The 27,987-nt window shown below is 41.0% G+C and overlaps 1 protein-coding gene across 1 annotated transcript; it reads left to right on the top strand.

Annotated features, from left to right (window-relative positions):
- The first annotated feature begins 177 nt into the window (after nt 1–177).
- On the top strand, nt 178–27,987 carry rprd2a (regulation of nuclear pre-mRNA domain containing 2a). The gene is made up of 10 exons (XM_061825443.1): nt 178–745; nt 8,077–8,206; nt 10,940–11,091; nt 11,212–11,264; nt 11,397–11,523; nt 11,594–11,769; nt 16,664–17,009; nt 20,021–20,221; nt 25,168–25,338; nt 25,432–27,987. Exons 1-10 carry the CDS (start codon nt 571–573, stop codon nt 27,051–27,053), a joined length of 3,153 nt encoding a protein of 1,050 aa, XP_061681427.1. The 5' UTR covers nt 178–570; the 3' UTR covers nt 27,054–27,987.

The following is a 27,987-nucleotide window of genomic DNA, read 5'->3' as shown; positions in this document are numbered from 1 at the left end:
CGGAGAGCCTGATCAGCATTAATCGTCATAAGATCATACCGAACATTCACGATCTGACCCAAATAACGTCATAGACATGTAAGATGAGAGCAAACTTGTTTTGTGTAAGCCAAGGTTAACGATGTCATAGAAAATATAAACATCACTTTTTTCTAATGGCATATCTCGGAGCTATTGCGCTACCACAAACGGATATCCGTCTTCGATTGGTGTTTCAGTTGCATTTTCCGGCTAGCAACGCGAAATTGCTGGCTTAATAGTACAAAGTACTGCAACGCACGAAGTCGTCCCAGTTATTGGGCGCAAGCTGTATATATTTTTTGGGGGTAGAAAATTGAACTGATACCTTACCGACTCGCTCTGCTTTTATACACCCATCAATTGCATGTAATTACTAGACACAGAAAGTTTAACGCGTACTATTTGCTCTTTTGTAACATGGCAATGGCCGTTCACCGCGACCGTTTCTGTGCTACGTTAAGCTAGCCTTCTAACCTAGTGGTCGCCATAGCTAACTTGAATGCGTTTTAACCAGGACAACGTTAAAAAGACAAAAACAAGCAACTCGACATGGAAGTGGGAAGAGGGCGCGATGCTGGTGCCTCTTTTGAGGCTGTACTGGACAAAAAGTTACTGAACGTGACGAACACAATGGATTCCATTCAAGGGCTGTCAACGTGGTGTATCGACTATAAGAAGTACCACAGCATGATAGTGCGACAGTGGAGCAAGTGTTTGAAGACATGTAAGTAGGAGTAACATTCTTATTCCATGACGGTGATAACCAACTAGTTGCTCAAATTGCTTAGTCGTATAATTTTTTGCTGTATTATTTGGACAACTGTACAAACTAATTAATGAAGACGATTGCGATGTATACAATGCTGTATTAGTTTGGCCGTTTCCAAAGTAACGCTTGAGTGACAGTGAAGTACAGTCTTAAGTACTCGACAACTGGCTCTCTAACCACTAATGTTGGATCAAATGTACACAGATTGAATCTGAAATAAGTATAAGTATCAACCAAAAATGGTACATATTAATCCAGTCACGTAACTACTAACTAATAAGAGCAATGCAGTCTATTGTGTGCCATAATGGGTTCCGTAGAACTAATCAACCTCTGATTTGTCTTAATTTCAAAACCTCTTTTCCCAAAATTAATCTAAATATAATATAGGTGGTATAGGATTAAACTGACACCATCATGGAAGCTTCTACATTGCTACAGGCAGTGTCTTAACATTTTAATTGAGTTTTAACGTTTAGTGTTAAGAGTTGATTGTTAAATTTTGATGAAAAGCTAACTGATCTATAATAAAGAATTAAAGAAAAAAAAAAAACTGCCCCAACTTTGATAAGTGACAATCTTTAAATGTGATTGCCCATACTTCACATATTGTTAAAGTTTTCAAGAGATAGACCAATTTTTGGATTAGTGAACTGATTATTGGCACTAATATTTAGTATTTTGAGTAACAATGGCACCTGTCTTTTTAAATTAATTCATTTATTTTAAAATCTGATGTCCCATATAACACTGTTAGTGCCAAATATCATTATCGGCCTTGAAATAAAAAAATGTCTATACCCATTTTATACCCCTTTTCTTAATACAATGTTTCTATGATGTTCCCCATGAGACACAGCAAATCACATTTTTGGTCACTATGGATTACACAAAATTGACGTTGCAATAATGCTGGATTGACTTGATGGGCAAATGTGACAAGATGTGTTTGATGTGGATGTCTGGCCAGATTTTTAAACTGTCAAAAAATTTGCCCCAGCAGCCAACGTTGCCAAACCTCGTCGACACTAGTAAAAAGGGCTTAATGGAACAAAATTTGGCAAGTAGTAATGGGTTTATCAAATTTGGTGGAATGGAATGCATGCATATTTTCCCTAGCATCTCACAGTCCATGTAACCTTTGTCATGTTTAACTAGATTTATGTGTATTTTCGCAAATGGCGTGTGAAATAAAAACATCAGACCTCTTGCTCAGAATATTAGGAACAAGAGAGATTCCAGAGCCAAATGACGAGACAATAAAGATGTAACTTTCAACAGAAATTTCTCCTGACAATCTTTACTGTACGTAGTCTACACACAGAAAGCTCGGGACATTGGACTTTGGGTTAACTTTCAAGATCAACTTAAAATGCTAGTGTAACTTTTGCAGGTGAACTTTGTCCAATGACAGTTTTTCAGTACTTTTTGCGCAGCTTACTCTTCTCCAACCAGGATTTAAATGGTAGAATTCTTGGATTTTAGACCTATAAAAACGTCCAAGGGCATCTACTTCTTTGCCTTTCTGTGACTATTTCAGTCTCTATCTAATTTGCAACCTTCTGATGACACACTGTGACACTCTGAGGTTGGGAACTAATCCTGATAAGAGTCACAGATGTGCAAGATGTGCAGTTCCCTCTGTGAACATTGTGTTTAAAGCCTTGAAATGGTGAAGTACTGTTGATCGGCAGTTATGTCCCGTCTTGCTCCATAATGTTAAAATGTGAACAGCATGATACCGTTTCTCGATTAATTCTAACTATACCAGGAAATGTAATGGTCCATTCAAGAGTAAAACACCTGTTGTGAATTAATTTACTGTTCAGCTTCTTGTGGGATATTGTCTTGTTGTGTAGATATACAGTGCCTTGTGAAAGTATTCGGCCCTCTTGAACTTTTCAACCTTTCAGCACATTTGAAGCTTCAAACATAAAGATATAAATTTTTTTTTTGTCAAGAATCAACAAGTGAGACACAATCGTGAAGTGGAATGAAATTCGTTGGATATTTTAAACTTTTTTTAACAAATAAAAACCTGAAAACTGGGGGTTGGCAATATTATTTGCCCCCTTGCATTAATACTTTGTAGCGCCACCTTTTGCTGCAATTACAGCTGCAAGTCGCTTGGGGTATGTCTCTATCAGTTTTGCACATCGAGAGACTGAAATTCTTCCTTACACAGGGTTCGCACGCGGCCCTAAAAGTCCCTAAAAGTCCCTAAAAACCCCTAAATTTTCGAAGGTGCATTTAGGGGCTGCTGAAAGTCCTTAAAAATCCGCGAAAACCGGTCAAGCCCCTAAAAAGGCCTTAAATAAAAAAAAGAAATCAAAGGGAGGACCTCTACCGCCAAAATTCTCCCTAAAAAAAAAAAAATTATTTTTAAAAAATAGCGATCCGTCTGGCGTCCAAAACAGTTGGAAATTGTCAATGGAAGTTACCGTGTTGACAACTTGTCACCATCTTGTCGATATTCCATTGTTTGTTTCCGTGAGTAGGCATTTCACTTCATCTTCATTGTGACGTAGCGTTGTTCTTTCATGGATCCTACTTGTATCATGGGGAAGTGCATTTTTCAATATGCTTGGGTTGAAAGTAAGGAGTTCGGAAGCTGGGTTTGTCGAGATCCAAAAGTTCGGCACATGTTTTACTGCCATCTGTGCAAGCAGAGTTACCAGATTGAAAAGATGGGCGTCAAAGCGCTGGAGTCGCACCGGAAAAACAGGAGACGCCCTGATTTGGCGAAGACTCTCTCATCTTCCGTTGGTATGAATCTGTTTCTAAAATATCAAGATAGTAAAGCATCAACTTCAGGCAGTGGTACTGGCAGTGCATGCGCTCCTAAAGTTGTCCAGTCACCGACTTCGACCCGCCGGAAGTCAGGCTTTATGAACGTAGTTCAATACACGAAGACGGACTCGTTAAAGGCAGAGATCGTGTGGACTTTAAAAGTGATCTGCAGCCATTACAGTTACAAATCTTGTGAAAATAATTCCAAAGTGTTTGCAGTCATGTTCCCAGACAGTGACATTGCTAAAAACCACCACTGTAGGGAAAGGAAGACTTCGTACCTGGCTACATTTGGCATCGCTGCCATCTCTACTGCCTCAAAGCCAAAAAAGCCAGAATAGAGACTGACATATCTACGCTTATTGAGAAGGCTGACAGGCTGTGTGAGGAGGCAGAAGAAAAGAGGAATCTGAGGTTTATCACCGAGGCCAATGCACTCAGAGGGAGAGCAAAGGACAAGAGAGCCACTTTGGCACCTCTGCAGCAACAAATAGAGGAGGCACTGGGTAGGCTCAAGGAGCTAGAGTAGTGGTACTGACACAGTCATCAGTAGAAGACATTTGTGTATATAGTTATAATTGTAGTTAGAATCTGTTTTTCTGTAGACTGTTATGTGAAGACATTGACAGTGTTCATGTCAATGAGAACTACCACAAGGGGCGACACGTGATCACTGTCACAGGTACTGAGGTACCGGAACATTTGATGAACCAAGAACGATTGATGGCACCATTGGGTGAGTCTTTTTTCCTTACTCTTGATTTCCCACGATGGCCCTAAATTTTTCGTGTCAGCCCTAAATTTTTTCCGTGTCGGCCCTAAATTTTTCGTGTCAGCCCCTAAGAATGCCCCTAAAAAGCCCTTAATTTTTTTTGGGTCAGACTGAGTATGAACCCTGTTACAAAACAGCTCAAGCTCAGTTAGGTTGAATGGAGAGCTTTTGTGAACAGCAGTCTTCAGCTCTGCCCACAGATTCTCGATTGGATTCAGGTCTGGACGTTGACTTGGCCATTCTAACACCTGGATATTTTTATTTGTGAACCATCCCATTGTAGATTTGGCTTTGTTTTGGATCATTGTCTTTTTGGAAGATAAATCTCCGTCCCAGTCTCAGGTGTTTTGCAGACTCCAAAAGGTTTTCTTCCAGAATGGTCCTGTATTTGGCTCCATTCATATTCCCATCAATTTTAACTATCTTCCCTGTCTCTGGTTAAGAAAAGCAGGCCCAAACTATGAGGCTGCCAGCACCATATTTGACAGCGGGGATGGTCTATTCAGGGTGATGAGCTGTGTTGGTTTTATGCCAAACATATTGTTTTGATTTGTGGCCAAAAAGTTCGATTTTGATTTCATCTGACCAGAGCACCATCTTCCACATGTTTGGTGCGTCTCCCAGGTGGCTTGTGGAAAACTTTAAACTAGACTTTTTATGGATATCTTCGAGCAAAGGCTTTCTTCTTGCCATTTTTCCATAAAGGCCGGATTTGTGGAGTGTACGATTGTTGTCCTATGGACAGACTCTCCCACCTCAGCTGTAGATCTCTGCAGTTCATCCAGAGTGATAATGGGCCTCTTGGCTGCATCTCTAATCAGTCTTCTCCTTGTTTGAGGTGAAAGTTTAGAGGTATGGCCGGGTCTTGGTAGATTTGCAGTGGTCTGATACTCCTTCCATTTCAATATGATTCCTTGCACAGTGCTCCTTTAGATGTTTAAAGCTTGGGAAATCTTTTTGTATCCAAATCCGCCTTTAAACCTCTCCACAACCTCTTAACCCTGCCCGGTGTGTTCCTTGGTCTTCATGATGCTCTCTGCACTTTAAGCAGAACTCTGACACTATCACAGAGCAGGTGCATTTATACGGAGACTTGCTTACACAAAGATGGATTCTATTTGTCATCATGACTCTCTCCATAGGACAGTAATCAGTCTTACACTGCACAAATCTGGCCTTTATGGAAGAATGGCAAGAAGAAAGTCATTTCTCGCAGATATCCGTAACAAGTCTCATTCAAAGTTTGCCACAAGCCACCTGGGAGACACTCCAAACATGTGGAAGAAGATGCTCTGGTCAGATGAAACCATAATCGAACTTTTTGGCCATAATGCAAAATATGTTTGGCGTAAAAGCAACACAGCTTATCACCCTGAACACACTATCCCCACTGTCAAACATGGTGGTGAGAGCCTCATGGTTTGGGCCTGCTTTTCTTCAGCAGTGACAGGGAAGATGTTTAAAATTGATGGGAAGTTTTATGGAGCCAAATACAGGACCATTCTGGAAGAAAACCTGTTGGAGTCTGCAAAAGACCTGAGTGAGACTGGGACGCACATCAATCTAACCAACAGGACAATGATCCACGTCAGGCGTCTTATTTTTATTTATTTTTTTGGCACGCAGTCATGCGATCGACCAAAACTGCCGATCAGCACATGAAGCATCCTTGCTTTAGAGTATGACTGGACAGAATTCCAGCTTGTTTAAATACCAATATTAGAGCTAGTGCTAGCTTGCTAGGCTACATAACATTATGTTGCCTGCTTGCAAGCGGTATTGTATTAAAAGCACAGTGGTACTTTGAGATATAAGTTTAATTCGTCCCGTGGGAGAGCTCTTATCTGAAGTAGACTCATATAAATAAATTGTATAATGTTGATTGTATAGACTCATATAAATAAATTGTATAATGTTGATTGTATAGACTCATATAATTATCATATAATTATGAGTCTATACAATCAACATTATACAATTCATGGCTTCAATTTTTGTTAGAAAACACACAAGGTCAAAAGGAGGGGTGAGCAGATGAAATGAACAAAGGTACAGTTTTGGTGATGATGTGGCACCAAAACCAAATTTGTCTCCTAGTCTAATCCAGGCATTAGCAGGGTTTATACAGAGAGCTATATTAATTTCTAGACTTTACACGATCAGGACTGTTGGTGCCCATCTCTCATTGAGTTTAAAAAAAAAAAAAAATTATAATCGATCACTGATCCGATCACAAGATGGGGCATTGTTTGTTTAACTCACCTTTTCATATACTCTATATACTTGTGTACTTAATTGTTCAAAAATATATATCTACAATAAATAATGTATCTTCATTCATGTATTTATCCCAGTGAGGGATAGTAACAGACAACAAATTAATGGTCTTCTGTTAGATAGCAGTAAGTACATGCATTAATTAATTAATGTATCTCCTTTTTGTGACATTTTTGTTTGTTGGTGTGCTGTGACATTTTTCAGTTGTAACGTATCGGTATGTGCCTTGGCTCCAAAATTCGCTGCTTTGGTCAGGTCATTGGGTTAACACAGCGGCAGCATCTTAACACACATACACGAGTGCTAGCACTAGCTTGCAAGGCTACATAATGTTTTGTTGATGGCTTGCTAGCCGTATCTTATTTAAAATTTACGTGAAAATAGAACAAAGCAAAACAAGCAAGCCTTACACAAATGTCCTCCCTGTCCTGACCACTGGTGGCAACCAACAGGTTCTTCCCCCATTTTCTTCTTATAATATAGTAGATGCGATCCATTGTATCCAGTCGCATTTGAGTCCATTGATAAAGCCCAATGATGGTAAAAAAAAAAACGGATGCGGTGGTCTCGGAATACAAGATTTTATTGCAGTAATCTGACAGAGTGCAATCGTTAAAGCAATTTTGTCGTCTTGTCTGATTCGTGCATTGCATGTCTCTTTCAGCATGTTGTCTCTCGACATTGTTTTAATTTTTTTTTTAATGACCATTGGTCGTTAGATAGTTTACAGTATTTCGTCAAAGACACGGAAAAAACAATGTAAATACTACTCCATAAAATAAATTTATAAATTTTATGGATTGAGACGAACTGCATGATTGTGACTCAGATGAAGTGTCTTCCTCGGTCAATCAATGATCGGCGAATTAAAACTGATCGGTCGATTACTTAAAAATGAGCAGCTGATCCAATCAGGATGATTAAATTGGTTTAATGTATATTAAATTTTCCAATATTATTCCAATAGGAACATTACTTGGTAAAATGCACTGGCATTGGGGAGGAAAAATACTTCCCAGTTATCATAATCGGCTTTAATTAAGATCATATTCAATAATATCTGTGTTGCACATTATTAGATGTGGAACAATTAATGGAATAGTCAACAAATAATCATCAATTTAAGAAATTGAACCAACTAAAAAAGTTGGTTTCACCAGTGCTACTAGTGCAAAAGTTAGTTTTGTGTCCTGATTGGTTCACTGCAGATTTGTTCCCTTGTCACCAGGGATTTTTCCACTGGCATCAGTTCACAATTCAGTAAATCAAACAACATTGTCATTATTTGCTCACCACAGTAGTGTTTTCATTGCTTTCTGTTATCAACTATATGAACTCCCGTTTTATGGACATTTTACGCAATATACAGGGCTGGTTCTTGGTGTTTTGGTATGGACCTCTTTGCGCATTAATTTTTTTTCTGACCATATTGTCTATCCTTTGACAGCTGACACAGCCCACAAGCTCAACTTGTTTTACCTCGCCAATGATGTCATTCAGAACTGTAAAAGGAAAAACGCAATGGTTTACCGTACTGCATTTGCTGATGTGCTCCCTGAGGCTTTTATACTAATAAAGTAAGTATATATTTGTTTTCTGTGTTTCGATGTTTTGGTTTCATTTCTTTCCACCATGGAAATTTATCTCAATCATTTAGTCTCTAAACTATGGCATCTCGATAGGTGTCAATTTGCTACAAAAAGTGTTCCGCTGTATGATTTATTGGCAGCAATTTCATTTTAATGGGTTCGTTTGCATGAAAAACAAAAGTGAACAGAACGACATTTACATTTATCTTGTTAAAGGTAGCAAGATCCGAAACTCCAGCCCACTTATGCTTATCAAGAATAAGGCGTAAAAAAAAGAAAAAAAAAAGAAGAAGCTTATGGTTCAGATTTCCCAAAGACCCTAAAAATTCCCGTCGACCGTAACATTTTTATACCACGTGATGTCAGGGGCGGGGTTCTCCACGGCAATGCGTGCGTGTTAAGTTGGGTATTTGACAGCAGCCGCGGCGGGCAGCGGCGTGGTCGTGTGCCACTTCCTCATGCGCAACGATTACGTTGTGTATTTAAACCTTGTTTTTCATGCCACTTGTTGCCAGATTGTTGTGTGTAAATGCATGTGTGTTCACGAGCGTAACTGTCTTGTCCCATGTCATAGCTTTACTAAGTCATGCATGTCAAGTTACGTTTTCATGTTTTGCCATGTCTGATTTTTGACAGTTTGTTTTTGGCCCAACCTTTCATGAATTCTGATGTGGTTATGCAGGAGACAGCCTGACTTAAAGATAACTGACAATGGCGGCACCACGTGCTGCGGACGGAGTAAAAATACAGTGTTACCTCTGTTCTCGACCACAATCCGTTCCAGAAGGCCGGTTGAAAAGTGAAACGTTCGAAAACCGAAGCACGTTTTCCCATTACAATGATTGGAAAGTGAAATAATGCGTTCCAAGCCTAAAGTTGTTTTTTTTTTAAAGCTTTTTTTTTTTTTTAGCTTTTCCTGATAGACTGCATAGTAGAAATACATGTATCATTTAAATATTTTATATAATTAAATCATTTAAGAAATATATTTATTTTTTGCTTAAAATGTATACTTTAGCAGTAGATCTAGGCTGGGAGTGCATTGCTGTATCTGTAGCTACTTGGCACCCAACCTTGTGAACCTTTTTTTTTTTACTAACAAAAGTGCAGAATAACTTTAAACAAACAATAATAATGGGGAAAAATAAACAAATAGTTTTTTATTTGCACAGAAAGTACATAACGTACAAAAAATAACTTGCAACTAGAGGTAAGGTTAATGGAACAAAAGAAAAAAAACAATGCAAAACAACTGTTTCAAATGTCTTCGGTGGGGGTGACTTGCCCCTTTTTAACAAAGAAAGAATCTAATGTATACTGTTTCTGCCGTCTTTTGAGCACCTTCCTGAAGTGGCTCATAACAACGTCATTGAAATTTTGCAGTGCTCTGCAACATTCTGCTTTGTTAGGGAGATGGATTTCTCCAAAATTATGGATGTCGTCCCATTTAGCGCAGATAGATTTTATATCTGCACTTGAGACATCCCTCCTGCCTTCAGCCTCATCAGATGACATCTCCTCCCTTCCTCGCCAACACTATCCCCACTAACTGCACCTCGTTTACAAAAATAAGACACAACTCTTCGACTTCCTCCAAGATCCGTGGCCTCTCCTTGGTCAACGTGGTTGCTCCTTTAGCAGCATCATTTGCTTTGAGGATCCTTGTGTTTCAGAATGGTACTGATCGTCGATTTCGACATGCCATACTTCTTCGATAGCTCAGAAACGCGCACACTAGATTCGTATTCAAATCCTTCTTGGAGTCGACAGGTTTACGCACCACTTTCCTTTTTTCAGCACCAGCAGTTCCACTTGGCTTCTTTGGAGCCATGATCGGGGGTTAATATGCTCAGTTGGAAGAAAAAAAGTCACAACTGGGACATGGCCGCGTGCAGAGGTGTGTGTGGGTTAACTGGTTGTGTCGCGCGCGTTACGTTGTTTCCGTTTTTTTCGGGGGTGCGCTCGAAAGCACAATAACAAATCGTTGTGAGTCAGTTGGTCGGGACGTTCAAAAATCACATCAAGAAAATCTAAAAATTTTCATTTGAAAACTGATTTGTACAAAAACAGACGTTTGAAAACCGAGGTTCCACTGTATTTTGTTTAAAAAAAAAAAAAAAAAAGACCCTAGTTCTGATATGTAGGAAATTGGAACCATGACTTTTTTTTTTTTTTTTGGTCTAATGATGTCAATATTTTGGCAGGAAAGCAATGTAGGAGTTGTGATACTCACTGAAGAAAGCATTTAATTCTCTTTTACTCCTTCGTACCAATCTTTGTTGTAGTTTCCCCACATTAAACTTTGCTCCTTCTTTTTTGCTTTGATGCACAGGTTATTAAACTGTACCTTATGCCATCTAACGGAAAAGCATTTGATTGTTTTCCCAGTCTGTCGGTCGCTGGCATAGATTATAAGATGTAAATAATAATTTTCAAACCAATTTTATGAAATTATTGTATTTTCCGTAGAGCACTATGATTTCTTACGGCACATCCTATGTTCTCCTAAGGCAAAACAATGTGCCGTGGACAGGAATCACTACTAATACTACTGTGAGGTTAAAAAGGTCATTTGGATGGCTCAAACTCCTGGTGAACGTCAAACATTTCTAATACTGTCTACTGTCCTATTTATGGCTCACACCCCTGCTGAACGTCAAACATTTGTAATACTGTCTTATGAATATCCTAAATGTCTTTCCTTGTTCTGTGCTTACATAGACAAGAAGGTGATGCCAAGATGATGAAATCCGTGGAGAGGATACTGACCATATGGCAGGAGAGAAGTGTGTATACAGAGGCCCTGATAGCTAAGCTCAGGAGCAGCTTAGTCAAAGAGGAGTCCCCACCAGTGACACCCTTGGAGCAAAAAAGTAAGCACGCCATCATGATACTCATAATCTTCTGAGTGGAATGTTATTTCCAATGTTTGACTTTGAAAACCTACAAGGCTTGCTGTGTTGCATAACCTAAATTTTCATTTTGATTTAAAGCTCCGATTGAGTCCAAGGCAGAGCGCCGGTCCAAGATTGTTGCAGAATTTGTGGTATGTTTTAGGAATCTACTTGTCTAATAGAGATTTTAACAAACTCAACTGGCCACACAAGAATTACTTCATGAATGGTTTTCAATTTTACATTTTCTTGTTTGACTTTTCATTTTCTCATGTTTTTTCAAGCCCCAGTCCTTGATTGACCACCTGTCTAAATACAAGAGGTCTCTGGAGGATGTGGACATACGAGAAAAACAATTGGCAACTATGAGGGTCGACATTTGCAGTTCTGAAGCCCTCAAGAAGCTAAAAGGTCCCAAAATGATACCGCTTTCATTTAATCAACACCAACATAAAACTTTCATTTCCCCTTTTTCTTTCAGATAAGGCAGGAGGAAAGAAGTTCTCCAGGGACTTTGAAGAAGGCAATATACAGCTACAAGAGTTTGTCAAGTTCTTTGATAGACAAAACAAAACAGGACCTGCTCTTTTTGAAGCCCTGGGTAATGCTGATATCTTCTATGAGATGCAGTACAAAGAGGTCAAGATTGTCGCTAATGTAAGTAGAATCTTAAAACATAATTTTTTTGTGCTAATATTTATTCTTATTAATTTCTGCATACTTTAGGTTATATCACAATGACTCGTCGCCCTCAGGATACAACAACAGTACTTAAAATCTAGAGCCGCACAATTATGGACCAAATAATAATCACAATTATTATAATCAATATATACAAAATATTAACCACGGGTATTCTTCATTAGGGAAAGCTTCCTATTGAATTATTTTTCAACAAATATGTAAACTATTTATAGTGAAAAATGAAACAAATTAACATAATTGATAGATAAATTAAATTTACAAAAAACTGTATCCAGGCCAAACTGAGTAAGTCTGCTATTACAGAGTGCAATCTCATAGTGCAGCTCAATGGAAGCAAATCCGGTTTATGTCAGTGATTCCCAACCAGTGTGCTGTAGCAAATTAGTAGGCTGTGAGAGCTCTTTTGGTGTGCTGCGGGGAAATGATCAACTTTCACTTAATTTTTCAAAATGTTATACATTTACAACAAATAATGTATCTTAGCAGCACGGTGGAGTAACTCGTTTGAGCTTTAGCCTCACTCTTCTCAGGACTGGGGTTCAATTCCCACCCTGCCTGTGTGGAGTTTACATGTTCTCTACGTGCCTGCATGTTTTTTTTCTCCAGGGACTCCAGTTTCCTCCCACATCCCCAAAACATGCAACAATTGGAGACTATAAATTGGCCCTTGGTGTGATTATGAGTGCGACAGTTGTTGGTCTCTGTGAGCTGCAATTGACCCCTCCGTACAGGGCACTTAACCACGCCTCCTGAAGTGACGTCACGGCACGTGCGCTGACGTAAGACAAACAGTAAAAATGGCAAATACAATACAATACATTCTGAACTGAGACAGACTCCATGCTTCTCATTTCATTCAAATCAACGATATATTATAGATTCTAAATACAATACATTCTTAACTGAGAGAGACGCCATGCTTCTGATTTCATTCAATCATTCACACGTAGCAATGTTATGCTAGCGGAGAACGTCTCATTCATTTATACAAGACGTGTATTAAAAATCAAATTTAGGGCATATCTTCGTGCAAACACAGTCTGGTTAACTTTCAGCCGCGAGCCAGCAAGAAATCAATACGTTTGTGCAGTCCGATCATCGCTAAATATCGCTCAACAAAGAATAAGTGTGTCAATCGTTCACACGCAGCAATGTTATGCTAGCGGAGAACGTCTCATTCATTTATAAGAGACGTGTATTAAAAATCAAATTTAGGGCATATCTTCGTGCAAACACAGTCTGGTTAACTTTTGGCCGCGAGCCAGCAAGAAATCGATACGTTTGTGCAGTCCGATCATCGTTAAATATCGCTCAACAAAGAATAAGTGTGTCAGTCGTTCACACGTGGCGGTGTTATGCTAGCGAAGAACTTCGAATTCAATTATACGAGACATGTATTGAAAATCAAATATAGGCCATACCTTCGTGCAAACATGTGTTCCGGTTGATATTAGATGGATTTAGTTGATGATGCGGTCTTCCACAAAGTTTTATCCATCGAAGGCATTTTTCGTACTGGGCCTTCGGTTTTGGAAAGGGTACGAATCGAACTCCACCAACTAGCCTTTCAGGATACCTGTCGTCACTATTACAAAGTCCGTGACTACACCTCTTAACCATATTTTTTGTTAAATAACCCAAATACGCGATAAAACGCTAACTAAACCTATACTGGACCATGCAATATTGTCTGAGAAAATGGCGGGAGCAAAAACGGGCTTTGGTTTATCTAGATCTCTGGCCTCTGATTGGTCAGTGACGCGGATTGCACAATATCCACGGAGGGGTCAATTGCCTGGCTACCAGTTCAGGTTGTACCCTGCCTCCTCCTCGAAGTTAGGTGGAATAGGCGCCGGGACTCCCACGACCCCTATGAGGGTAAACGGCTCTGAAAATGGATGAATGGATGGATGGATGCATAATATATCTTTGTTAGGGTATATAAAGGCATATAAACAAGACAGAACAAACACCGTACTGGGATTCTGTTCTGACGATCACAGGGACCAGGACAAGCGTGACCTGTGGCCTGTCCCGAGATATACATTACTGCTACATCAGTGTATTTACAAAGGTTATATTAATGATTGTTTTACAGACAATTTTTTGAAAAACAATACAAGTACAAACAAAAGTAAAAACCTAGCAAAATAGAAATACAGATAATTCCTAATATTTTGAGCATATAGATAGAAAAAAATTGGTGGTGCACATTGTACATTAGTAGAAAGGTTTTCCTGATTTATTTTTTTTATTTTTTTTTTTAGGTCAACTTTGGTGGTATGAATGATATATGACAAATTACGGTATTTGTTCTGTCTGTCTTTATATACCCTAACAAAGATATATTCCTCCATCCAAGGGTAGGGATAAGTGTATGTTGCATGTGTCACTCTCTATTCTAGGATCAGTATTAAATTCAGGGGCACAGATAACTATGGGAGTCACCGATTGTGTAGTGGCACACGCCTGACTTTGGTCCAAGTGGTCCAGCGTGGGATCAATTCCCGCTCAGTGATAGTGTCAATATCTGCCCTGCGACTGAGTGGCAAGTCCAAGGTATAGTCCGCCTTTTGCCCGAAGCAAGCTGGGATATGCTCTAGCTCTCCCGTGACCCTTGTGAGGATAGGCAGCTTGGCTAAAGTATGCTTTTTGCTTGATTCTCATTTTTTCCCTAATCTCAATAGATGAGCACAAAGATTGCAGTATGGTACTGGGCAATCAGTTGAGCTGCCGCAATTCTCTTGGGGAGCGGTCACTATCTTGTTCTTGAGACCAACACCAGTCTTAAATGTTACAACACTGCATCACATCCATCCATTTTCTTAGCTGCTTATCATCACAAGGGTTGAGGGCAGTGCTGGAGCCTATCCCAGCTGTAAGCCCAAGAGGCGGGATACACACTGAACTGGTTGTCAGCCAATCGCAGGGCACATAGAAACAAACAGCCGCACTCACAATCACACTTAGGGACAATTTAGAGTGACCAATTAATGTTCCATGTTTTTGGGATGTGGGAGGAAACCGGAGTGCCTGGAGAAAACCCACGGGGAGAACATGCAAACTCCACACAACGAGGGCTGGGATTGAACTCGGGGCCTCAGAACTGTGAGGCCAACGCTTTCCAGCTGCTCCAAATTTCTACTTAAAAATTGGCACAAGCCCACTTTTCCTCCATTTCTCAAGCATCTTCTCACCCGCTAGAATTCAGTTGACTAAGAACGTCAAAAACTCTACACCCACCTCTCCTAGATGCTTTTCTAATTTCCCCCTTACTAATCATTGCCACTTCCTGGTCCACCACACTTTTCTACTCATCCTTTGCTCTCATTTTCCTCAGTCATCAATGCCCCTAAATATTTTTTCCATCTGTCTATCACACTGCTGGCATCGGTCATCACACTTCCACATTCTCTCATTAATCACCCTAACTTGCTGTATATCCTTTCCATCTCTATCTCTCTGTTTCACCAACCTGTCCAGATCCTTTCCTCCTCCTTAAGTGTCCAACCTGGCATACATGGCATATGCCTCATGTTTGGCCTTTGGCACCTCTACTGTTGCCCCATGTCACATCTCAGTGTATTCATTTCACCACTCCTGGGTCTTTGCAGTGTCCCACTTCTTCTTAGCTAATGTCTTTCCTTGTATTATTTCCTGTACTTTGAGGTCTCCTCCTCTCCTTTCCTGACAGAAGCCATACCAAGCACTCTCCTGGCTATCTCTGACCACATTTGCTGTTGTGGTCCAGTCTTTTAGAAACTTCTCCTGTCCACCGAGAACCTGTCTCACCTATTTCCGAAAAGCCGCATCACGCATAATTCGTGTTGCTGTTGAGTGGTTTGCATTATGTGGTATTGCCTGTATATTTCTTCTCTTGAAGTCTTCAAACAATGGATTGTGATACCTTCACCCCTGCCCTGTCGAGTTTGAGAGTGATGGCTGTTTCTTCACAGTTCTCATGTTTCTTTCATCAACTGCTGTTGGTACCCTTGGCCAACCTTTTTGTCTTTTTCCCAGTACACCAGTAGTTTATATTTTTCAAGACTTTACAACTTGTATTGGGTAGACTCAATATTTGTGCAATAGTACTGATTAATGTTCCCTCTTCTCTCAGCTTCAAATGGTTTTCCCTTCACACATAGACTGCTCTATGGCCTTCATATTTACCGAACAGCAAATGCAGGTTTCACAGGTGAAACACAAAGCTGAAAACAAGCACTATCTAATGCTGAAGCACTCAATCTCCAAGGCATCACATGAGCAACTAGAAAACCCCATCCGTCATTTAAATACTTTTGCTCACTTGAAAAGTTGGTGGGTTCAGGCAAAAGGTGCTCTGTCCTCAGTTGTTTCACACATCTATATGTAAATACAGTAAAATAAAAGCTGGAATTCTTAATATCCATGTCCATTTTCCAAGCCACTTGTCCGCTAACTTCAGGTGAAGGGCAGACTACTCCCTGAACTGTTCACCAGTCACTTGCAGGGCACGTATCGACACTTATCACTGAGCGGGAATCGATCCCATGCCGCCTTCACCAAAGTAACCCAAATTTCTTCAGGATACAACAAACGGGCAAATTGGCCTTGCCATTCCAATACCTTTGGTGGGGTCTGTACCTGCATACATGACACAACTAATTTTTTTTTTTTTTTTTTAAACACAGGAATACAAGGTTTTACACAAAGACCATGATAAATCTTTTGACATTTCAGGACAGAAGTCAACTTGCAGTACATTGAAGCAGTGTTAGAGAAAATAATGAATAATGTGACCTGTGTATAAAAGCTGTTGGGACATTTTCTCAATTAATTCATGAAAGCTTATTACCCCTCCCACAAGGCCTACCAGACATTTGCTAACAGAGTGTCCAACCTGAAGCGCAAGCTGGACAACCTAAAGGCCACATTACCAGACCTGGATGATTCGCCTATTCCTTCGCCCTCTGCTGATGCACCATCCCCAACAGGCTCTGAATCCCCTTTCCACGACCTAGAACTGGCCAAACCTCATCCAGCTGTGGATGATTCTGCTATGGATGATGAAGCAGAACCTCCAGCCCCAAGTCCTCTGTCCTCAATCGGAGATTCTCCAAAACAAGTGTTGAATCTCGGAGAAGATAACATTAACCGTGAGGTGGAAGACATGGAGCTGTCTGAGGATGAAATAGCCAGCGGAGGCATCATAGGTGAGCTATAAAATAGGTTGGGTTTGGTTTACATATACCGAATGGAAAGAAAGATGTTTTACAGCTAACTTCATGTTTTGAGAGTTCAACTCAAGGTTTTATAAACTAGCATTTTCTGTTATTTTTTTCTTCATTAACCCTCTGTTCATATAATATCGGTACAATAAGTTTTTTGCCGTGTTGTAAAAAGATATTGTTTACCCCACTGAGCAGCATCACAAGTCTTGGATTACACTGCATTTTACAGAAGTTCCTGCTCAGTGTTGAGTTGAGAAATGGGTGAAAAATATAAACGTTAAATTTTGGCAGTCATCAGAGGTTTTATTTACACACACACATTTCGCTCACCTGCCTTGATTCCAATAGAATCTTAAGTGACATGACATGAATATGACATCATTTCATCCTTTGTAACATGTATGTAATTAAATTGTATATAACAACTCTTCTGGGAAGGTTTTCTTCAGGTTTAGGAGTGTGTTGATGGGAATTTATGACCATTTTTCCAGAAGTACATTTTTGAGGTTACACACTGAAAGTTATATGCATGCCCATTTTGGTATTATTTTTTTTTTATTTTACTGCTACCTCACTGTGTGGTAGTGGTGGTTTGTTTACAATAGCTGCACTGCTTGATTTGCCTGATCAAGGTACGTGGTCAGCATCTCCTGTCTTTCCTGTCATTTTGCTCAGTTTTTTATTGTAACATCTGGCTGTTTTGGCTCCTGGTGAGGAAAGATAGTCAGCACTGCATTGGATTTAAGGGGTTGGTTATACGCAGACACACTGGTGACGCTCCCAAGAGCTGGTGGTGATCAAAGTCTTTGAAAAACTCCAGATCTTATGGCAGCTCTTTTGGCCACATCCTCCCACTATTTTGTCAACTTTCTCTCTTTGTGAAAGCAATGAATGCTCACCTCCTTTTTTGCATTCCATCCTGTTTGAGAATTGCATCCCAAAGCGGCGCATCATCACATTTCCAACTCTTTTCAGTAACAATTTTCCAACACCCTTTCTGCATCATCATTCCTAGAATATTTTGCAGACAGTATGGTGGTGATAGTGTATCAAATTATGGTCCAAACAAAATAGTTTTCTTTAACTTATATAAATAATCTCTAAAAATATACAGCTATATTTCGGTAGTGGAAAAATTAAAAGAATTTGTCATCCCAATCGGTGTTTACTTTAAACCCTATTGATTTAGAATAGCATGTCACTTCAAATCACCTGACCATCTCCCTCTTTCTCGCTCTCTCTCTCTGTCCCTCTCAAGTTCATTCTGTTGAGTTTAAAGTGGAGTAAATATTTTATCCTTCACTGACTTTGAATTGGCAATAATGTTAATAGAAGGTGGATTTTAGAAGGGACACTATAAAATCACATTAAACATTCAAATTAATTTGAAATTAGTTGACGGAAGTAAGTATTTGACCCCTTGAAAAACATTACTTGAGACTTGGTGGAGAATCCTTTGCTGTCCAGTACAGAGTTCTGATGATACTTGTACTTAATCACCAGGTTTGCACACATCTTTGAGGAACTTTGGACCACTCCTCTTTGCAGATCCTCTCCTCAAGGTTTCGGTGCTGTGCCTTGACAGCTTGAAGTTTAAGGTCCATGGGTTTTTTCATGGGATTTAGGTGTAGAGATTGGCTAGGCCATTCCATGACCTTAATGTGGATCATCTTAAGCCACTGTTTCATTTCCCTGACTGTGTGCTTTGGGTCATCTTTTTGCTGGAAGCTCCATCCAACGACCCAATTTAAATTTTTTGACTAAGAGGAGGAGGTTGTCAGGATTTCATGATACAAGGCCTTCAATGTGATGTTGACCTCTGCCCTTTGCATAGAAATCTACCTCAAAGCTTAATGCTACCACCTCCATACTTGATCGTGGTGGTGGTGGTGTTCTTAGGGTGAATTCCTCTTCCTCCAACAAAGTGGGTTGAATTGATTCCAAACTTCTGGATTTTTGTCTTATTCAGTCACTGTGATCTGACGGGCGCATACGCACTCACAAATCTGCACAGTCGAGCACGAAAAATCACGATTTGTTATGAGTAAAAATACATAGGTATTGAACGATGTTGCTTATTTTGTGTAGTTTTGACCAATGTTCCCGCGAAGATGTGCCACTGCGCAATTGCGCACTTGTCGCGCACTCAGTACACATGAAAACCGATCCAATGCAGTGAACCACAGCCTGATGTCTTTTTTTTTAACACGGAAGCATATTGTCTCTGCTCAGCCTACTTCTATTTCCTTGTTTATCTCACACCGCCCCCCTCCCCTCTTAAAGGGGTACACTCATAATTACAAACAGAACACACACCTGCGACTTTATATCTGCAGGCATGGCTGGTGGACCATATCCGTAACTTTATATCTGCGGGCATGACTGACCACACCTGTACATTTTTCAAATGTGAGTGACTGCAAATATGACCACATCACCTTCTCCCAATCATTCTCTGCATCATAAAAGTAAGTGTTCATAGGAAAACTTCGGACAGGCCTGTAAATATTGCTATAAGGCCTTCAGGGGGATCTGACAGATGGGGCAGGATTATAAATCCATTACGGTGAAGTGTTACAATTTTTTTTTCTTGCTGTGTTTCCAGCAGCCATGAAAACATTAGCAACATACTATTAAAATTATAGACCACTCATGTCTTTCTCAATGGGTAAATTAATGAAGTTAGTGAGGGACCAAATAATAATTTCCTCCACAGTAACACAGATACATATTCAATGGTCTCATTGTGAAAACTTGCAAGGGAGGTAAACGCCATAATTATCTGACCTCTCATCATGGATGTAGTTGGAGTCATGTTCCAATTTTAGCTCTGGTGAACGGCACCGGTATTGATTAGCTACACAAAACTCTGGCACCATAACCATTAACAACAAACAGTAGCTCCAGTTTGGTAATGTGCATAAAAACTGTCATCTTTAGCTGACATAGTCACATGGGTAATTGTTCACATTGCCATTGTTTTTCTTTCACAGTTGCGGAGAAAATAAAGTGTCCCAGCCCTTTGAAGGCATCAAATCCCATCACTCAAAACACAGAGCCATCAGTAGCAGCAGCACAGCATACATCCTCTAAAGAACCGTCTGAAACAACGCTTACAGGAAGTGTGGAAACTGTTGACCTGAGTAAAATTGGCTCTATCCTCAACAGTTTAAATGCAGCCATGAAAAACACAGGTGAGAAGAGTCCTCTTCCCTATGAATAATTGTTTAAAATAAAGATTTTCAGCCGTTGGCATAGTGTACAGTACCTTTACACCATTGGTAAGCAGTTGACAATTTACGATCCTTTAATCGAATGTTATCTTTAATGAAACGGGAGTCTTAATGTCCTATACTCCCATTTTTTGCCAATCTTATATTGAAGTGCCATCAGGCTTACATTGAAAGAATGCATCCAAGGGAGTATGTGCTGCAGTTTCTTTGGAATTAGGGATGGCTATTGAAAATCAGTCATTCGAGTTGTAGTAATCGTTAATTTGCTTGACTTACAATTGCACTTACTGGTTCCTCTTAAGTAACAAATGTGTGGATGTCACACGCAAGAAGTGTAGAGTATTGTAGGATGTAAAAAAACAAACAAACACTTAATTGAAGCAATTTCATGGCTGTCTTCAGTAGTGAATGCAGTGTCTTGGCATTTTAGCAAACAGTACTGTTTTCATTCTGGCACAAAATGGCCGGTGCATTAACATTGTTTCCATCTATCCATTTTCTGAACTACTTATCCTCACAAGGATCGCGGGAGTGCTGGAGCCTACCCCAGCTATATTCTGGCAGGAGGTGGGGTACACCCTGAACTGGTTGCGAGCCAATTGCAGGGCACATATAAACAAACTAGTCGCACTCACAATCACAATTGGGGCCAATATACAGTCTCCAATTGTTGCATGTTTTTGGGATGTGGGAGGAATTCAGAGTGCCCGGAGAAAACCCATGCAGGCATGGAGAGAACGTGCAAACTCCACACAGGCGAGGCCAGGATGTAAACCTCGACGGCTGCTTACCAAAGTTGCGAGACCTGTTGTGGCTCAATATTGATGCATATATAAGGCGCACCGGATTATAAATATACTAAACCACCCCTCAGTAGCGACGGGGCAGAAATAAAATATAACCATATAATTACAGATGTACAGTAGAAAGCTTTACAAAATACACCTAACTGCCATGCTTGCTTTCATGTGCCGTGAGTTATTTTATATTATCGCTTGGCTAGCAGTTTTTGGTTTCTTAGGTGCCAATCTGAGGGCTGATGAAGAGCAAAAAAAATAAATAAATCTAAGATACATTACCTTACTTGCACCACAGAATGCATAGAGCCAATGATTGCTACACAACATGAGGAAAAAAGCTCAACTGATTCCATGCGTCTACACCACCACAGTGAGCAAATTGAAAAAACTACAGTGTGTACCGTATTTTCCAGACAACAGCGGGCACTTGATAATAAACTGCCGCCACTCTGTGGAGCCCCCCCCCCTACGAGCCGCACCTGACCATATGCAATGGATGTATACCGTACTTAGTGGTACGTTGTGAATAGAGAGAGTCACACAGAAAGACTTTGTAAATGTTTATATACATAGCTTGTTTCCAAACAGTGACTGTAATACGGCAGTAAAACGTCTCAAACACAGTGGTCACTGAAATACAGTCGTCGTCTTTGGTATCGGAGTTGAAGCGACTCAGAAATTACATATAATATTCCCTTCAACGTCTATATGAAAAAATAAATATGCGCAAAGAGCGCATCCATGTGCAAAGTTGCGGAAGTGTCATTTGACATCCAAGTGGTCGCCATATTGGCTGCATCTACTGCCTGTGACATCACCCCGGACATTCGCCATTGAAAACTCGCTGTGGCCCCCTACTATGGGACACGCCCCTTCAGACACAGAAGCTCTTTTCAAAGAAGAGAACATCTCACAATCGAGTGAAGTGACCGTTTCGAGACATGTTTAGACGTTTCGAGACATGTTTAGATGATATGCAGATCACTTCTAACTAACAACAGACTCCCAGACAGTATGTATGAGCCAGCCTGGCCGAAGCTGTGCTCGTCTGCGAGGCACGGCTTCGGCAGTAGCTCGTCCACCCACCTAGTACGGGACACACAAGCTCTTTTCAAAGAAGAGAACATCTCACAATTGAGTGAAGTGTCCGGGGCAATATTACCCAACTGTTTCGAGCCATATTTAGATGATACACGGATCACTTCAAAGTAACAACAAACTCTAAGACAGTATATATTAGCCAGCCCGGCCGAAGCCGTGCTCGTCTGCGAGGCACACCTTTGGCGGCGGCTCGTCCGGCCACCTACTATGGGACACGGAAGCTCTTTTCAAAGAAGAGAACATCTCATAAACGAGTGACGTGACCGGGGCAATATTACCCTATTGTTTCGAGCCATGTTTAGATGATATGCGGCTCACGGCCAAACCGCATGCGGCCAAAACACCTCCCCGTCTGATCCATCTCCGCATGGCGTAGATGACCCACCCCGGCCGAAGCCGTGATCGGCACCGACGGGCACATCAACACATTTAGCACCTCTGATTTATCGATGCGGAGCCTTTGTTACGTTCTGAGAGGATTACATCCTACCCCCCAACTATTGTTTTTTTTAGTAGCTCTGTACACACTTACCTGTCATTTGTAACCCACGAAGCTCTCGTCCTTTGCACTCGTGCAATCCATTTTTCACGACGAACCGGATCTCTTGGAAACTTATGAAGGGCAAATCCATCCTCCCAAGTGTTTGAGCAATATCCAGCAATGTAACGAGGCCGCATTTTGGCTAACACGAAGGAGCAAACACCTACCCTTCCTGCAGGTAAAACTAACAGAAACAAAAGTCTGTTTGAGTGCGCTACCGCCGTGTACATAACTTCTTGCTTCTTCTTGAAAACAAATACCTTGTGAGGATTTTCATAGGGGGAGTTACAAAAAGCCATACTCATCAAAATCTTTTTGTGGTGGAGGGGAAAAAAACGCATGGCTCCGTACCGGCTGCCGTTTTTTTCATTAGTAACATACTAAAAATCGTGCATTTTACAACAGTGGCCCTTTAAGATTTAGTTTTGTTTTTCCCATGACGTACTTTGAGAAGTTGTCTACTTTTTTTTTAATCCATTATGATACATTACAGATTATAAATTCATACTGGATATGCTGCAGCTTGAACCAAAAGAGAATAGATAAGGAATCAAATCGATGAACAGTATTGCTTAAAGGAAGACTCTCCCCAAAATTCATATGTACAATAAACCCTCCAATGTGAAGTAATATTATTATTACATATGTTTTGGACAATTGAAAATAAAGAACATATTTGAAATCCAAGCAAAATCTGGATATGTGCCATCTTTCAGAGCCAAACACGGAAGAAACATCCTTGACTCCGCCCCGACGTCTACGGTGTGTAGCATTACAGACAATTCATTCTAGTTAAGCCAAGATGCTGACGTGTTGTGCAACAAAACTGAGAAAACGCACCCAAATTTCTCCTTCTTTAACCTCCCATGGGGTTAACCTGACAGGATATACAGCTGTGGCTGTCACAGTTGAGGCTCATTCACCAGCAGGAAATTTGCACTCATCTAATCATTGCTGGTTATTAGCTGCTGAGTTATAGCCTCTCGTGCTAATACTGTATAAGCAACAACATACGTTATGAGGGTGGTGCAGCTTTTCAATACTGGACTTACGTATGTGGAGTTTGCATGTTTTTCCCCATGTCTGCGTCTGTGTAAACTTGCCTCCTCCCCATTGACAGCTGGGATAGGCTACAGCATTCCTGCAACTATCGTGCGGCTAAGAAAATGGATGGATGGATATATACGTGTAAGCACACAACACTTCCGGTTACTATTTACGGCGATGCACGCATGCACTCTCCCTTTCCCCCCCATCCCCGCCGCTGGTTGAACGTGAGAAACGGAGTCCTTGAAAAGTACAATTTGTTGAAGGGAAAAAAAAAAAGGCTGGCCACGCCTGCTTGTATAATCTCTACATTGAAACCAACTCCTCACAAAAGCATCAAATCTCCGCAGTCCATATAATGGGGACTGTTATTGTTGTCGTCAACACCATGCTCCTCCCGACACATTAACTTCTGCCTATGTGCATTCTGGCGCAAACGCTTGAACATTGTACATTGTTATTTTTGTTTTATTTGCTCAATGGCGGGAGTAGTAATCGCTATTACACTTGCTTTGTTGGCTCTGAGCACACAACACTTCCTGGTTACTATTTATGGCGATCCGTGCTTGCACCCCCCACGCCAGAATTTGGGGGGGGGGGGGGGGGGGGGGGAGAGTCTGGCCGCGCTTGCTGTACAATTTCTATATCTGGACTGTTATTGTCGTTAGTGCCACGCCCCTTCTATAACACGTCAAGTGTTGGATGTGTATATTCGGGCTCAAGCGCACTGGCTTGAACATTGTACATCATGCTATTTTTGTTTTGTTTGTTTGTAATTTTTCACAAAAATCCTCCACAAAATGTCAGATAGTGGACATTCTGTGTTCGGTGAAACGTATCAGCGAGCAATGGGGGGTCTGAACGGGAAGCACTGCAGGCGTGGCAAACGCTGATTGGCTGTCAGTTTTCCAGCCGTCTCATTGGAATGTCTGACCGAGAGAGGAATTTTGATAATACTTTTCCAATTTACAGATGTTTCTCGGTTAAATCTGCGGATAACACACAGCATTAAAAGAAACACTGAACCCTCATCTACTGACTTAATGTGTGCTCCCATTCCAAATAGTCTCGACAAAGTCTTCCTTTAATTATCAATTCCTGTCCCTAATTTCCGCATTTCAACTTCTGATTCTTATCCATATTTGAAAGGGGCCTGATTCCAGTCTGACAATATCCAATATCATGCTTTTTTTTTTGTGGTACATTGCCATGACTGATATCTAAATTGTGCCACATTGGGGCACAAATTGGGATTGTGTCACTCAAACCATGTGGAGTAAATCATACATGCAGTGCAACTGTTGTATTTTTGCACAACAGAATTTATTGTAATTTTTTATATGATTAACAAGGAATCTCCCTAAGTCAATGTATTTTTAAAAATAAGCCTATTGTAAGTATCCCTTGCTGCAATGCAGGGCCCCCAGTGGAGAGTCCTACCACAGCTAACCCTTACTTACCAGCTGAGACGTTACCTCCTCCCTCTGAAGATGCCACTTCTTTGGTGGACATCCTGGCAAAAGTGGACATGAGTCCTGCAGATCTCATCAGTGCTCTGTCTAAGGTCAAGGGTCAAGGTAGTCTTGATGGTGAGTTTCTTTTTTATGTTTTACACCATTAGTGATATTTTAAGTTTATATTTATACCATACACTAATGTATATTTGACTTCTCTTCAATCAGGCATCACTTCTCATCTGAGCAGCCCTGCTGCAAATGTCCCAGCAGAGTCCTCCAATACAGGCAAGACTCCTCCCTTACCCTCATTCACATCAGCTCCAGCAGCTACCAATCAAAGCTCCACTTCCTCCTCTGCTACACTGGTGCCTTCTTCACCATCAAACATCACTGTAAAGCTGAGCACAGCCTCCCAAATGCTTACTGAGAACAGGCCAACCTCTGCCTCTGTGCAGGATGTACCCAGAGATATGAACTTGACAGCCGTGACAACACAAATGGTAAAACCAGACAGTTTAGAATCCAAAATTCACAACTTCCTGCATGGCAATCCTGTTTTTAACTGCTTTGACCTTGGTTTCACCATAAACCAAGTCAATAGGGTAGAGAACTTGAGTCCTGTAACAGCAACGGACACGCAGGATGGGACACCAGTGCGTGATGAGGGTGGAGGCACTCCAACCCAAGATGAGGTCATGGATGCGCCTTTGGGGATACCAAAATCTTCAAGCGCAAATGCAGAACCTGGGATGCCAGATCCCTTTGCATTCCTTAAAAATACTTCTCAGAACCCAGAAACCATCAACCTGGAAGGCCACCTTCAACCAGATATCGCTCAGAATGGACAACTTTACCAACCATACCAATACAGTGAAAACAGTATGTCAACTCCTGTGGAACAGTATCAGCCAATTTCTACGCAAGGTGGAGGTCCTGCAACCCAGGGCAGTGCAGGCAGCACACAACCTATAGAGGACTTTCAGGGGATGGGTGATCATGGTTGGTATGGTCAGCAAACGACAGGCTACAATGTTCAGATGCCTGCGAATAACCTGACAACAAGCCCATTTGAGTACCAAGCAGAACAAACTCAAGAACCTCAAGTGTTTCAACAATCTTCAGATTTCTTTAGAAACACCCTTCCTCCCGTCCCAAAGTTACCTCCTCCTCCAAATGTCCTCACAACAGTTTCCGGAAACAGCCAAGCAATGACTCTCCCAGGGCAGCAGGCGGCACCCCACGCAGACATGAGCGAACCCAGTCAACGCAGAGGTTTGCTGAGAATGGTCGTCCACGACCATGGACATAAGTCAGTCTTTCATCCAGATGAATCATTGTATGATCACTCCGAGGATCAAGACTCTACCCCAGACAACGTGCATTATCCAAAAGACCACGAGAATTACCACGAAGACATCCACCCCTGCCTTGGCCCTCATTTTCAGAACAATCCTTACAACCACCCTGAGGCCCATTTTTACCAACGGGGCAGCCCTCGACATAACCTCTCCAGAGGCAGAGGACGCTTTGCTTCACCTTCCTCACCCTCACCAGATGCTTTTGAGAGCCAGGATTACCAAAGACAGGGTCCCTCTCATCCTCACTATGCGCCCAGACGTCCACCGCCACCACTTCATTTTGAGATGCGTCCCCCTGGTCCGCGACCTCTGCAGCGGGTTCCCCGTCCTGGCTATCGCCCATTCCCCAGGGGTCCCCCACGTCCACCATTTCCTAATTTTCACGGACCTGATCCGAGACTGAGGGGGAAAAGACCGGGTCCTAGAGGAGGTCTGAATCCTGGCCCTATGTTTGCTCCCAAGAGACCATTCCCTCCTCCATGGTACTGACTGTAGTATTGGAATAAAGGTACATTCTGTGCTGTAGGAGGTCAAATATGAAAAGGCTAAAGGGGGAAGTCTCTCAGAGCTGACAAATCAGAAATCATGTCAAATCTCAAAAAAGAGAGGAGAGCGGCCTGCAGGTGTCACCACAAAAGAAAGCAGAGGCTCCTAAAAGGGCTGAAGACAGAAGATTAAAGAAAATAAGAGGTGGATAAGTCCTGAAGACAGAAGATTAAAGAAAATAAGAGGTGGATATATACACACACATATATATATATATATGTATATATATATATATATATATATATATATATATATATATATATATATATGTATATATATATACACACACACACACACACACACACATAAATATACATACATGCATCTTTTCACAGAGTTTGGAGCTTTGCAGTAATTAGGTCGTCCATCAGTTTTTGATACTGTTCAAAGTGTGTGAATGGTATGCAACTGTGGATGCAGTCAAGCATCATACATAGGTCGCCACAGATTGTAAATTGTACACTAAACTTAGCCTGGAGTGTGTCAAAAAGCATTTGCTGTTCCTGCTGCCATTTCTTTTTCTAGTTAGCAGTTATTACTGCTTCATTTCATACCAACCAATCTCCCATCTTAAAGCACCACATGAAGTTTCACTTTTTGAGTGAAAATGATGCATATTTTTTACAGTTTGTGTTCCTATAACAATATATGTTAGGTGTTTCACAGGTGGACTATAGTTGTGAAGCGACAATCTCTTCGTTCTTTGACTATAGTTTTGCTTCGTTGAGAGTGGCACTTTTCACCTGACGAGACGAGGAATAAGATTTCTTTGAGATCTCATACTACTGAGAAGTAGTGAAGTTTTGGAAGGGGAGTGAAGATGCCCAAGTTTCATTTTATTTGTACTGTCAAATAAAAGTTTGATTTTGAAACATGA

Source organism: Syngnathoides biaculeatus, chromosome 1, assembly GCF_019802595.1.
Source record: "Syngnathoides biaculeatus isolate LvHL_M chromosome 1, ASM1980259v1, whole genome shotgun sequence".
In the NCBI taxonomy this organism is placed as follows: domain Eukaryota; kingdom Metazoa; phylum Chordata; class Actinopteri; order Syngnathiformes; family Syngnathidae; genus Syngnathoides; species Syngnathoides biaculeatus.
This window is presented reverse-complemented; position numbering and strand designations above follow the sequence as displayed.

Coding starts and splice junctions, on each gene's coding strand:
- rprd2a (XM_061825443.1), top strand. CDS start 571: ATGGAAGTGGGAAGAGGGCGCGATGCTGGTGCCTCTTTTGAGGCTGTA. Junction 11,524..11,593: donor AGCCCTCAAGAAGCTAAAAG/GTCCCAAAATGA, acceptor TTTTTCTTTCAG/ATAAGGCAGGAGGAAAGAAG. Junction 11,770..16,663: donor AGGTCAAGATTGTCGCTAAT/GTAAGTAGAATC, acceptor CCCTCCCACAAG/GCCTACCAGACATTTGCTAA.